We start from the raw sequence: 12,423 nt of genomic DNA, 5'->3' as shown, positions 1-12,423 counted from the left end.
ATACACCACTATGCTTGGCTAACAATTATATTGATCAAAGTTATTTATGCCCATAATTTAAAATGAGTAGTATTAACAGTCTTAAAAAGAAAAAAGAAAAACAGTCATCACTGATATGTTTTTAATTCAAGTACTTGGGAGGCTAAAACAAGAGGATCACAATTTCAAGAAGAGCTTTAGCAACTTAGGGAGACTCTGTTTCTTAATAAAAAATAAAATGGATGGAGATATAGCTTGGAGGTAGAATACTCCTAAGTTCATTCCTAGTAGCAAAAAAACCCCAAAACCAAAACCAACAAAAACAAAAACAAAATCCTCAAACAAACAACGAATAGTCCCTAGTCTCTGACCTTCCCACTAGTGTCTTCATTCTGGTATTGTCATTTATTTAAGTCATTTTTTGGCATAAATATCAATATTCCTAATATCTATAATACTCCCATATCTTGAATAATTTATTCTAAATAGGTTGCTTGATCCCAGCATCACCATTCACTAGTTATGAGACTTTCATTAAATTGTAAAACTTTTAGACCCCAGTTTTCTAACCTATAAAACAGAAATAATAGAATCTATTACATATGATAACCATGAGGACTAAATCCACACTAATACTTGGTTCAAAATATGGTGTTCATATAGTGATGAATATAATATTTTGATAGATGAAAGGATATTTACTATTAGGTAAGGGTTATGCTATTATTATATGTGAGGACTTGGATTCTTCACCCTCTAAGATGGTTACAATATATCTTTTCAAATATCACATTGTTTTTTTATCATGCTCTTTCTATATTAAAGTCAACTCTAGATTAATGAGATTATTACTTTATATCCTCATTAAAGTAATTTAAGAGAAGCTAGTAAACTAGCTAAGATGTTGGACCACTGGATAACTTTCAGATCATCAAACACATAATCACTAGTATTCTTGGATTTTGAGAAATTAGATTATAGAACTTTGTATCTTTAAAATCATTAAGAACTCTGTAAACATATACCACTACACATTTGTATTACTCATCATTTCTTTTTGCCTTCTGTTTTTATCATTTTCATAGCTAGGGATATTTAAGATGTTATACATTATATTTTTTCTTTATATGTAATGTCTTCAAGGATTGATACCACTGCTCTATAAACTGCTTTTCAGTGACTAATATAAAATCAAAGCTTCTATTCAGAGATCAAAATTATAAATATGGTCTTTAAAGTGTAAGAAGTAACACAATTTGTATGCATGTCTAAAATTTTAAAGAACAGTCATGTGGCAGTTTATACTCAGGAAATAGTTTGTTGAGATACAATTTATTTTAACAAAGTACTGCTATCATAAATTGGAGGCTGCTGTAGTTTGGATCTTGAATACCTCTCAAAGGTCCATATGTTGAAGCTATTGGGAAGTGGTGGAAATATTAGATATGGTCATTAGAGGTGTGCCTTTAATGGAGACATTGGGACTTCAGCCCCTCCTCGCCCTCTCCTGTCGCTTCCTAGCTGCTTCACCATGAGGTGAGCAGCCTCCTTGGCTACACAATCCTACCATGATGGACTATTTAACACAGGCCCCAAAGCTATGGGGTTAACTGCCCAAAGATTGAAATCTCCAAAAACTCTAAGCCTAAATAAGTCATTCCTTTTTAAGAAACTGATTATCTTAGGTATTTTTTTTTTTTGGTAGTAATCGAAAGCTGAGTAACACAGGGGCATTTTAATGGCAAAAACGAGTGATGTGTGCATGTAAGCCTCTACCACCCTGTACTCCATTAAGAGGTATGAATATAATACACCAATAAAAAACTTTTAAAATCAAACATTAATTCACTTTTATATCTGTTATTCTGAAGATGCAATATTTTCAGGGCACTAATACGATAAAATAATTTACCATGTATAAAAATGTACTCAAATTCTCCCTCAGGAAATTTTAAGTTCTGTAAAGATAAGGAATATCTTATGTTTGTTGTATCACCATGCCTGTGACTATTTCCAACTCGTATGTGGACAGAGATACCTTGAACAGTTCAGTAGTCCTTGAACAAATAAATTCAGCTTAACTTGGACTCAGATCATTTATAAATATTTGACAGTAAAACACCAAATGCGACATTAACACATTATTTTCAGCAAAAACAAAGCACACCAGTTGCTCATTGCCTATTTGTTTTATTGACAGTGACACATAATAAAAATGTAATATATATTATTTACCCCTGGTACCTTATAAATATTAAAGTTTTTTTTTACAAGCACAATTCATACTACAAAGTCATACCAAAAACTAAATTTTAAAAAATGTAATTGAAAGTAAAATATATTAATGATATCATAAATCATGATGGGATTTTGAAATAGCTTTTAACTCTCACTTTTAAACATTCTAATTACAACCAACTGCAGACTTAACCAAGAAGTTGATCATTCTAGGGAGTACCTTTTGAAGAAAGATTTAGTTTTCATATAATTAGTGGCCAGATTACCATACCTGAAATCATATGTTCTTAAAAAGCTCTTGGAAGTCCATAAATGCAAGCAGAATATTATAAAGTATTCTTAGATGCACACACATCTTTAAAAAATTAAAGAATTCATTTTCCTTATATTCCTTGAATTCAGAATTGCTGAGGTTTTCAGATATTATCTTTTCATGTCTTCACAGCCTGGATCTGATCTGATAACAAAAAACAGACACAAATTCTCAGTCTCTCTGGACAATAATATACAACAAATCATATGGTAAAATAATATGCATATATCTCTTCTTAAAGCATAATTGGTATTGTAATTTTAGGTTTATCGAAGTTGTACAAGCAAATAGTCAAAGAATCAACTTCTTCTATAAAGCTTGCATGAAAATACTGTTTCTTGCTTCATCCCTATATCCTGTTGTTGTTTTTGAGAAAGGGTCTTGCTAAGTTGTTCAGATTGGTCTCCCACCCACCATCTTTCTGTCTCAGCACTGGAGTCACTGGGATTACAGGCATGTGCCACTGCACCTGGTTTCTCTTTTCTCTTAATAGAAGCAAGTACTTCCAACTCCCTTTAGGTAGTTGCTTGTGTATCTCTAAATGTACTTTTTTGTATTAATTTGTGAAGTACCAGTATGTGATATGAAGTTTCAGCTCTCTCATGATCATCACCATCTCCTCCTCCTCCTCCTCCTCCTCCTCCTCCTCCTCCTCCTCCTCCTCCTCCTCCTCCTCTTCTTCTTCTTCTTCTTCTTCTTCTTCTTCTTCTTTGGTGGCACTGGGGTTCCTGGAAACCCTTCTACCTCCGGGCTACTCTTCCAGACCTACTTTTTTTATTTTTTTAATTTGGAAACAGGGTCTCTTAAGCCAGCGCGTCTGGCTTCGAACCTGCGCAATCCTCCTGTCTCCGCCTCCCAAGCGGGGGGATTACAAGCGTGCGCCACCATGCCCGGCCTCTCATGTTATTCTTCTAAACCCCTCATTATACTTCAAATGTTCCCATTCTCCTAGCATAGCAATGTAGTCATTATCAATATAACTATGTAAATGTTATTCACAGCTGAGATAGGCAGTATACTCGGGTTACTTTTTTTCTACTACATTGTTTTCCCTGAAGGTAATAACGGTTCTTCTACCCCCATATAACCCATCTGTTTCATTTTTTAAATTTAAATGTATATTTAACACAACTAAATCCCACTATTCCCAAAATTTACATCTTTATTATTAGAAAGCACATTACACAGACCATCATTTTCAGCTTCTTGAAGCACTCTCCCCTAGTCTTACAAAACTCCAGCTATCCATGCCCACCAGAGTTACTTTTATGAGATCTTTTGTTATCCATTACATCTACAGGATTCCTTCCCCATTTAGGGGGGGCTAGCTTTCCTGTTTCATTGTCCTTTATTTTTCTCTCTTGCCTTTGAAGAGTACTTACTCTTCTCAGTGGCTTCCTTAGTAAAAGGCATAGAATGGAAATTCCTGGAACTTTATATAGTTGCAGATGTCTTTATTTTATTGTCACTTTGATAATACAATGTAATATAATTCCATTATTTTCTCCATGGACTCTTCTAGGAATTGCCTAGTTATTGTATAGCTTAAGTTATTGCTGTTACGGAGTCTGAGGTTATTCTTTCTTTCTTCATCTTTATAGGAGGCTTGCAGAATCTCAGTAAGCTTGCAGAATCTTCTATTATCTTCTGTACTGAATTTTTACCAATGACGCACCTCAGTGGAAATATTTTCATCTACTGTACTGAGCTCTTGAGAGGCCTTTTAACTGAAAAGTATCACTCATTCAGTTCTGGGAAATAGTATCTGATGAATTGCTACCTTCTATTTCTCTGTTCTCTTTCTTAACTTCCTCTTATTTGGATACTGGGCTATCTAAATATATTTCTTTTCTTTCCAGTTTCCTATCCATTTTCCTTTCCCTCTATTTTTCTGGGTAATGACCTCTATTTTATTTTTTTATTGAGTTTTCACTTTTTACTATTCTTATTTTCCAAGGACACAGTTTTCTGTTCCTTGTTCCTTTTCAAATAGTATGCTAGTACTATTCATGAACATAGCATCTTTTCTTAACTCTTTGAAGATACTAATAGTTCTTTGAAATATTCTCTCTAAGTTCTAATTCTCCTGAGTTTTCTTGATTTTTACATTCTCATATTTCATAATGCTTACATACTCAATGTCTGGTGATCCTTTGTAATTTGCTTATATGTATGAGTGAACACAAGAAGGCAAATTGGAATTTGGAAATGTGTATAATAAGGCTGGTGAAATGTGGTCTTTATTCTAGTGTGTACGGCCTAGCCATTTTCATGGGAATCTCAAATATTAATACCTTTAGGTCTTTTTCTCAGGTTGTTATGATTCCTCAAAGATTACTCTTCCTATCTCTATCTACCTCCAGTATTTTCTCGAAGAAGTAAGAGAAGACAGACGAGAATTACAATACTCCATATGAAAACTACCAGTCACTTCTTATTTTAAGTTTGGCACAAGCACACACAGTTGTGTCTCATGTTTTCCAGTCCAGAAAAACCCTGCTTGACATTTTGCAGAGAATAAGACTTCAAACTTCTTTTAAGGGAAAGATGTATAATCATGTCTTCTCATTTCAGCTCTACTTGCATCCTTTTCTTCAATTTCCACCAATTTCTGAGCCTTTGAGAGGATCTGGAAAGTAAATCAGGCTGCACTCCAGCTTCCCCTAGTGCTAGGTTAGAAGTCAGCTTTTTGAGGTATGTTAAGTCTTTCAACATCCATCCAACATCCATCTTCCAAAATTTCATTGTCATTTTTACTGTTTCCATTTTTTTTTGCCTCTGAAGGTCAGTATCTTTAGTCTCTTTACTGTTAGAATCTAAGTACAAATCAATTTTCCATTTTTCATTGGAATATTTATATGCATAGTTTATAAAAGCCTAATATTAAAATCTGTAAGAGGGCTCAGTGGTAGTGTGCTTGCCTAGCATGAGAGAGGGCTTGGGGTTGATCCCCAGCACTGCACAAGCAAAACAAAAAATAAAAAAAAACACAAATAAAACAAAGCCAAAAACAATCTGGAAACATCATTTACTTTTTCCACACATATCTGAAAGTTTCAGAGCTACAAAATTTACAGCTCTGTATAGTACCTGTATATTCTTTGGAGGCTTTAAAATACATGATTCATAGACTATTCAAGGGGTCTTGTCTTTGGTCTATTATACATACACAATTATTGAGACTTTTCCCAAAAGAGTAAAGAATCATATCATAATATGCTTAACAATATGCTTACTTCACAAAATAAGCTTTTTAAACAATATGCTTATTTCACAAAAAGTTTCCAAACTTCAGCTTAAAACAGTAAAATGAATTTGGTTCAAAATGAACCAGAGATCTTTTTATCATACCAGGAAATTTCAAAATTCTAAAAGCAAAATGAAAATATATCATTTCAGAACACTGTTTACTTTAGGTTTATATATAGCCTTTGGTTAATGTATTATTAGTTACAGGCACAGACTAGTCTCCTATATTTACTGATACTTATTTTGCAAGCTAAGTTTCTACCTCTTTTCAAATCCAGAGAGATAACTTAGACCATAAAAATGTAAACTATTATTAGAATATGAACAAGGGATTTATTTGAAACCAAACTGATACTTCAAAAAAATTAAAAAATATACGTAAACTTAGTTTCTGCCTCTGTTACATACTGTGGTTAGGTAAAGAGTAAATTTAATATTTGTTGACTGTTTTCCTATGTTGTATACTATACACATACACAATATCTAATCCGTGTAACAATTTGACGTTTAATTTTTAAATTTTACAGATTGAAGAAAATTATCTTCACAAGATAATGAGAGATATTAGCTAATGGGTAGAGAAGTTAATAAGCAGTGGAATTTATTTTCTGTACTCACAAGCCAAGCTCTTTTTACTATGATTTTATTCTGCTTATAGAGAATAGGGCTACTACTCTACTACTTACCTTGCAGAAGATTGTTGTAAAGGGAACATAAAGTAATATGGCAATAAAAAGACACAAAAGTATTTCCAACAATGTGTCCCTTTTACAAAGCTATGTGAGGTAAGACAGATAACATATCAGAAATAGGAAAGAAACAAAAACTTGGTATTGAGTTGGCAATTGGTGCTCTGATGTTGGATCATTACTGACACCTAGTGGCCTGATTGCCCCAGACAAAATGATATGGGAGAGAAAGGACAAAGGGGGGGTTTCAACTAATTTTCAAAAAGTGCTGTGCTCTAACTTACTTTATTATGAGTGACAGAGTTTCTATCCTAAGTTATCTTCACTATGTGCAGCAGTAGGCACGTATAAGAAAACAGGGTTGAAATATGCTTGTTGAATTCTCTGGAATTTTACTCTGTACACTATTAGCTTCTGGTGGGAATTCATCCTATAACTTTGACCATTTCCTTTACCACAGTCTAAGAAACTACATTAGTGTGTTCAAAGAAAAATACCACTAGTTCTGAGAATAACTACAGTTATTCAGTTAAGTTTTACTTAACTCAAAGATATGACTAAAATGTTCTCTCTGCAGTTTAATGGTAAATATTATGGCTGCATAAATAAAAAAGAAATACAGTCTGAATAGGTAGCTAGAATATCACATTTTACAATAACATATACAAATGTTTATGAAATGTACATTTAGTACAGGCAGGCAGACTATTCTTAGTACAACAATGATATGTGCTATGTTGTTTGCAACAAGCAGAAGAGAAAGAAAGGAAGAAATGAAGGAAGAAAGAAAGAAAGAAATCACACATACTAGACATTACAACGCAATGTAAAAGAAATTAGAAGTTGTAACCACAAGATTGTAATCAGAGTTTATATCTTGGTATTTTTCCTGTTCATTTTAAGACTCTTCTAAGTAACCGTCTTTAGTTGTTCCGCTTTAAAGACTTTTGACCTGGCCATCAAGATTCTGTAAAAAAGACCTAAAAGAACTTGGCTCCATGCACATATATCCATGGCTTTGTGTCCTTCAAGCTAGTCCTGTGGCAAGCAGATGATGTAACCTTAAGGAAAATTATGTATTTTAACTTATTCCCTGATATAGTATGCATGTACCAATCTATGATAACTATTTTGGTGAATGACAAACAGAACTACAAATATAAAAACATTAACAGAATACCAGGATTTGTAGTAATAAATATATGTATTAAAAACTGGGTATACATGTTACTTATAAAAGAAGCTATAAATGGAGCACTATACAGGATGACTCTGAACATGCATAACATTCAGACTTATTTTTAGGTATTCATCCCAAGCTTCAAATGTTCTTCAATTACTAGTTCTGGTGAAAATTTTGTGCCATAAATTAAAGTTATTTTCTATATTTTTAAAAATATATAGATTGTAAAAAAGCAAAAACTTTATTTAAATAAAACCTTTAGAAAAATGTAATAATATTAAAGTAAATGGAGCAAGGTATTAGATACTTACTGTACTGTGTTTTCTGACAGCAGAAATAGATGGAAACAAGAGGAAAAAGGCAATGATATAATAAAAGTGAAATGGAAAGGAGAAAAGAAACAAAGGCGGAAGCTGCATAGTATTTTGAGATGTACCTTGAAGCCAGTCTACACCTTCTTGCAATCCTTCTCCTTTTATGGCATCACTAGCACTGAAATAAAACCCACAAGAAATCCATTTAATCATATTGTACAACTGTAAGAATAAAAAAAATCACAACTTTATCATTTTGCAAATTAATATATTTAAATAACATATACTTGAGCAAAACTGGTTAAGTACTAAAACTGAATATAAATAGAAAATGAAAGTCTAGGAGTTCAAAAGCTAGACATGACAAAAATTTTCATAATCTGTATAGCCATTTTGAAAAGAACATCACTAAAGTTATTATTCTAGGAATGGCACTTATACTGACATTAACAACACATGTGCCTTGAATTATTCTTTCAGTAGTGAAAATGTTTTGTAGCATCACTATCCTATTTCACACAGGCCCAAAGGTTCAATAATATTCACTTATTAGAAATGCTTATAGCTAAAGAAACATGATAGTCTATAAAATGGGAGGGTCAACTAATTTTCAGTAAGGACTGTGCTCTGAATTACTTTATTATGAGTGATGGGAAGGTTTCCATCCCATGTTATATCTTCACTATGAGTAATGGTAGGCACTTAAAATATGTTTCTGGTATATTCTCTGAGATTTTCCTCTATAACCTATCAGTTTCTGGTGGAAATACATCCTATAATCTTGACCACTTCCTTTATCATAGTCTTAAAAAAGTGACTTTATTTAAAATGGAGTTTAATATCTTAGGGTATAAAACCATAATTATAAATTCAATAAGCTGGCAAATAAAAAAAGAAACCCAGTAGATTTCAATCATAGCTTTTCATTTATTAGGTGCAGCAATCTGGTTAGATTATTTAACTCTCTTTTAGCACCTGTAAAATGGGACTATTGTTAAGAACTAAATATTTGAGGTATGCACATAAAGGACCTAAAAGAGAATACTTCTATGCTTAAGTAAACTTAATTCTTATTTTGATATTTTATGTACAATCAAAATTAAGTTCTATAAGTCAAATTATAGACAAACTTAAAGTAAACTTTTGGCATCCTTCTGTAAGTTGTACATGAATATAGAAATTGGCAATATAATATTGCACACATCCTTGGTAACTATAGAAGTGTTATAACTGAATAAGTAAACTTGTTAAAATTCAAATGCTATTAATTTTAAGAAAAGTTTTTTTTACTAATTAAATCCTCATTTTTTAATGTTGTACTTTATTTTCATTCTATTTTACTTAAATTTTTTAAGTGCACTGTAGTTATACATTGTTGTGAGATACAAAGTGATCCATTCATGTAAACACAGAACATCTCTTGGTGTATTTCTTGCTGTATTCCACCCCTCCCTTTCCCCCCTCCAGTACAAAACAGTACAATTTGTAGTGATTCATATATAAACAAAACATTTTTTAATCTGTTGTCTGTTTTCTTCTTCAAGCTTCCCTTTTCCTCTTTTCCTTCCCATTTCTTAATCTCCTTTCACTATTTCACTGGTCTCATTTTCATCTTTCCTATTTTCTTTCTAGCTTCCACCCATAAGAGAAAACTTGTGGCCCCTGATTTTCTTAGTCTAGCTGATATAATTTAGTATAATGTTCTCTAGTTCTGTCCATTTTCTTGCAAAGGACACAACTTTGTTCTTCCGTATGGCTGAGTAAAATGCCATTCTTTGTATATCCCACATTTCCTTTATCTATTAATCTGCTAATGGACACCTAGGTTGGTTCCATAACCTGGCTTTTGTGAACTGTGCTGCTATAAACATGTGCACCTATGTGCCACTACTAATATTCAAACTTTAATTCTTTTGGAAAGGTACTGATGAATGGTAATAGCTGGGTCATATAGTGGTTCCATTTCTAGATTTGTGAGGAACCTCCATACTAATTTCCACAGTGGTTCAACTAATTTATAATACCACCATGAATGTTGTATTTTCTGTTTAAGCAGTCATAATACTTAATTCAATGCAAAAATGTAAGTGATTTCACTTTAGAGACAATCAACTTAGGTATTATTTAGGGAAGAACAAAGGTTCTATAGTAATACATTTCTCTATCCAAAATCCTACCTCTCTATACCAACCAAAACACAACAGATTTCAGATTTAAATCCAAGAATTTTTTTTGTGTGTGTGTGGTACTGGGGTTCCTGGAAACCCTTCTACTTCCGGGCTACACTCCCAGACTTTTTTTTTAATATATTTTTTTTATATGGAAACATGGTCTCGAACCTGTGCGATCCTCCTGTCTCCGCCTCCCAAGCACGGGGGATTACAAGCATGCGCCACCACGCCCGGCTCAAGAAACATTTTGAAATACTACCTATGTTCATAGCAGCACAATATGTAATAGCCAAAATATGGAACCAACCCAGATCACCATTAACAGATGAATGGATAGCAAAACTGTGGGAAATACACACAATGGAATTCTATTCAGCCATAAAGAAGAACAAAATTATGTCATTTGCAAGGAGATGGAAAACCCTGGAGAACATTATGTTAAGTGAGATCAGCCAAGCACAAAAGAAGAAGATACATATGTTTCCTCTAATATGCCCAAACTAGGAAACACAAAGAATACCAGTGGGACTCCAGTTATTGAAGGGGAAATACTAGCTAAGTTTGGATGGTAAGATAGGAGAGGAGGAAGGTCGGTCTTGATTAACGAGGGTCTACACCTGAACATGTGTAAAATTATGAATAAGTCATGGTTAACCTGGACAGCCATTGGTGGGAGGGGGGAAAGGAAAACGGGGGCGGGGGGGAGGGCATCAAATATAGTGTAAATGTATACTTCTTACGTTCAATAAAAAAATTGTTTAAATAAAAAAAACTATTTTATTCAAATCATTAGTTTAATTATAGTAATTAGAGTTGAGAAAATCCAGTAGTACTGGAAGATATATATTTGATTGAGACTTATAAAATAATACAATTATTTGCTAAAGATAAGCAACTAAAATTCTGAGAGACCATTTCATTATATATTATCTTAAGTCTTATTATGCCAAAGAATATTCAAGTAAATTTTTAAAATCTTTTATCTATGAATCCAATCCCTTTTCTGGTAGAGGTAAAATGATCAATATGTGTTTTCTGCTGAAAGTTTTGTATTGCAAGGCCTAAATCCATAGAAACTATTTGTGTGTTTTAAATTTACTAATACAAACAACAAATTTTAATAAATACCAACAGAAAGAATGGATAATAAATTTAAAAACTTCCACATACTAAAAAAAAAAAAAAAAAGAAACACTAAACTTTTTCACTCTCGGGTAGAGGTGATGGAGGTGTTAGGTACTGGGAAGTTTTAAATTTTTTTCAAGCTTTGTATTATTACTCTTTTAAGTTTTCTGAGCTTTATCTACTTGATTTTTATTCTACTCTCCTTTCTTTAGGCAGGAGATTTCTCTGCTCTGTGTCTAAACTTTCCCTTTGGATATTGTAACTTTAATAAAGCAAGGAAAACTCTGGTAAGGACATCTTGCCAGGTGTGGTGGCACACGCTTGTAATCCCCGCAATTGGGAGGCAGAGATAGGAGGATCGCGCAGGTTCGAAGCCAGCCATGCTGGCTTAAGAGACCCTGTTTCCAAATAAAAATATAAACTAGGTCTGGAGTGTAGCCCGGAGGTAGAAGGGTTTCCAGGAACCCCAGTACCACCAAAAAAAAAAAAAAAAAAAAAAAAAAAGAGAGAGAGAGAGAGAAGGACATCTATCTTGCAATAGGGAGAGGTAGGTAGGGAGTGGGTAGCAGGAAGCTTAATAAGGCACTGAAACATTATCCAATTATCTCTAGCTATCCTTGTTGATATATTTTGGCAGAAAGGTATAGTGAGGTTAAATATGTTAGTAAGAAACTGTCTTCCAAATAAATAATATGCAAAAATTCCACACACCAATTATTTAAGGTTTCAATATTATTAGCATGTCCAATTAAAATCAGTATTTCTATTTACTCATTTTAATAAATACTCTTGTGTACCAATCGTGTAATATGTTCCATAACTACTGCAAGAGTTACAGAAGTGAAAAAATAAACTGACAAAATCCTGCCTCTCAATGAGCTAACATACTAGTGTAGAAAGACAGATTATAAACAAACCCAAAGAGGTCACATGGTAATATAGCCCTGAAAGAAATACAACAGCCAGCCAGGAAATTATTTTGGAAAACGATTCAGACATTGGAGGCTACAAGTGCAAATGCCCTGAGATGAGATTATGGTTGGCTGATTCCGGGTACAAAAGGAAATCACAGTAAGTTAAAATCAGCTGAGGAAGTGGGGTGAGTTATTCCATTATGAGTTGTTTATATTTTTCTGTCCCCACAAGCATTTCAGAAGCTTTT

At 33.2% G+C, this 12,423-nt stretch overlaps 1 protein-coding gene across 1 annotated transcript in view; it reads right to left on the bottom strand.

The window, feature by feature from the left end:
• ARL6 (ARF like GTPase 6) overlaps positions 1–12,423 on the bottom strand; it is a gene marked incomplete at both ends in the record, with an annotated part of 58,204 nt that overhangs the window by 31,165 nt on the left and 14,616 nt on the right. The window contains one exon of the mRNA XM_080696490.1: positions 8,088–8,143. Within this exon, the coding sequence (XP_080552616.1) occupies positions 8,088–8,143 (56 nt within the window). The remainder of the gene's footprint in view (positions 1–8,087; positions 8,144–12,423) is intronic.

The sequence above is a fragment of the Muscardinus avellanarius genome, assembly GCF_963383645.1.
Source record: "Muscardinus avellanarius genome assembly, chromosome: 5".
NCBI classification, from domain to species: Eukaryota; Metazoa; Chordata; class Mammalia; order Rodentia; family Gliridae; genus Muscardinus; species Muscardinus avellanarius.
The sequence above is the reverse complement of the archived record's forward strand: the minus strand, read 5'-3'. Positions and strand labels throughout refer to the sequence as shown.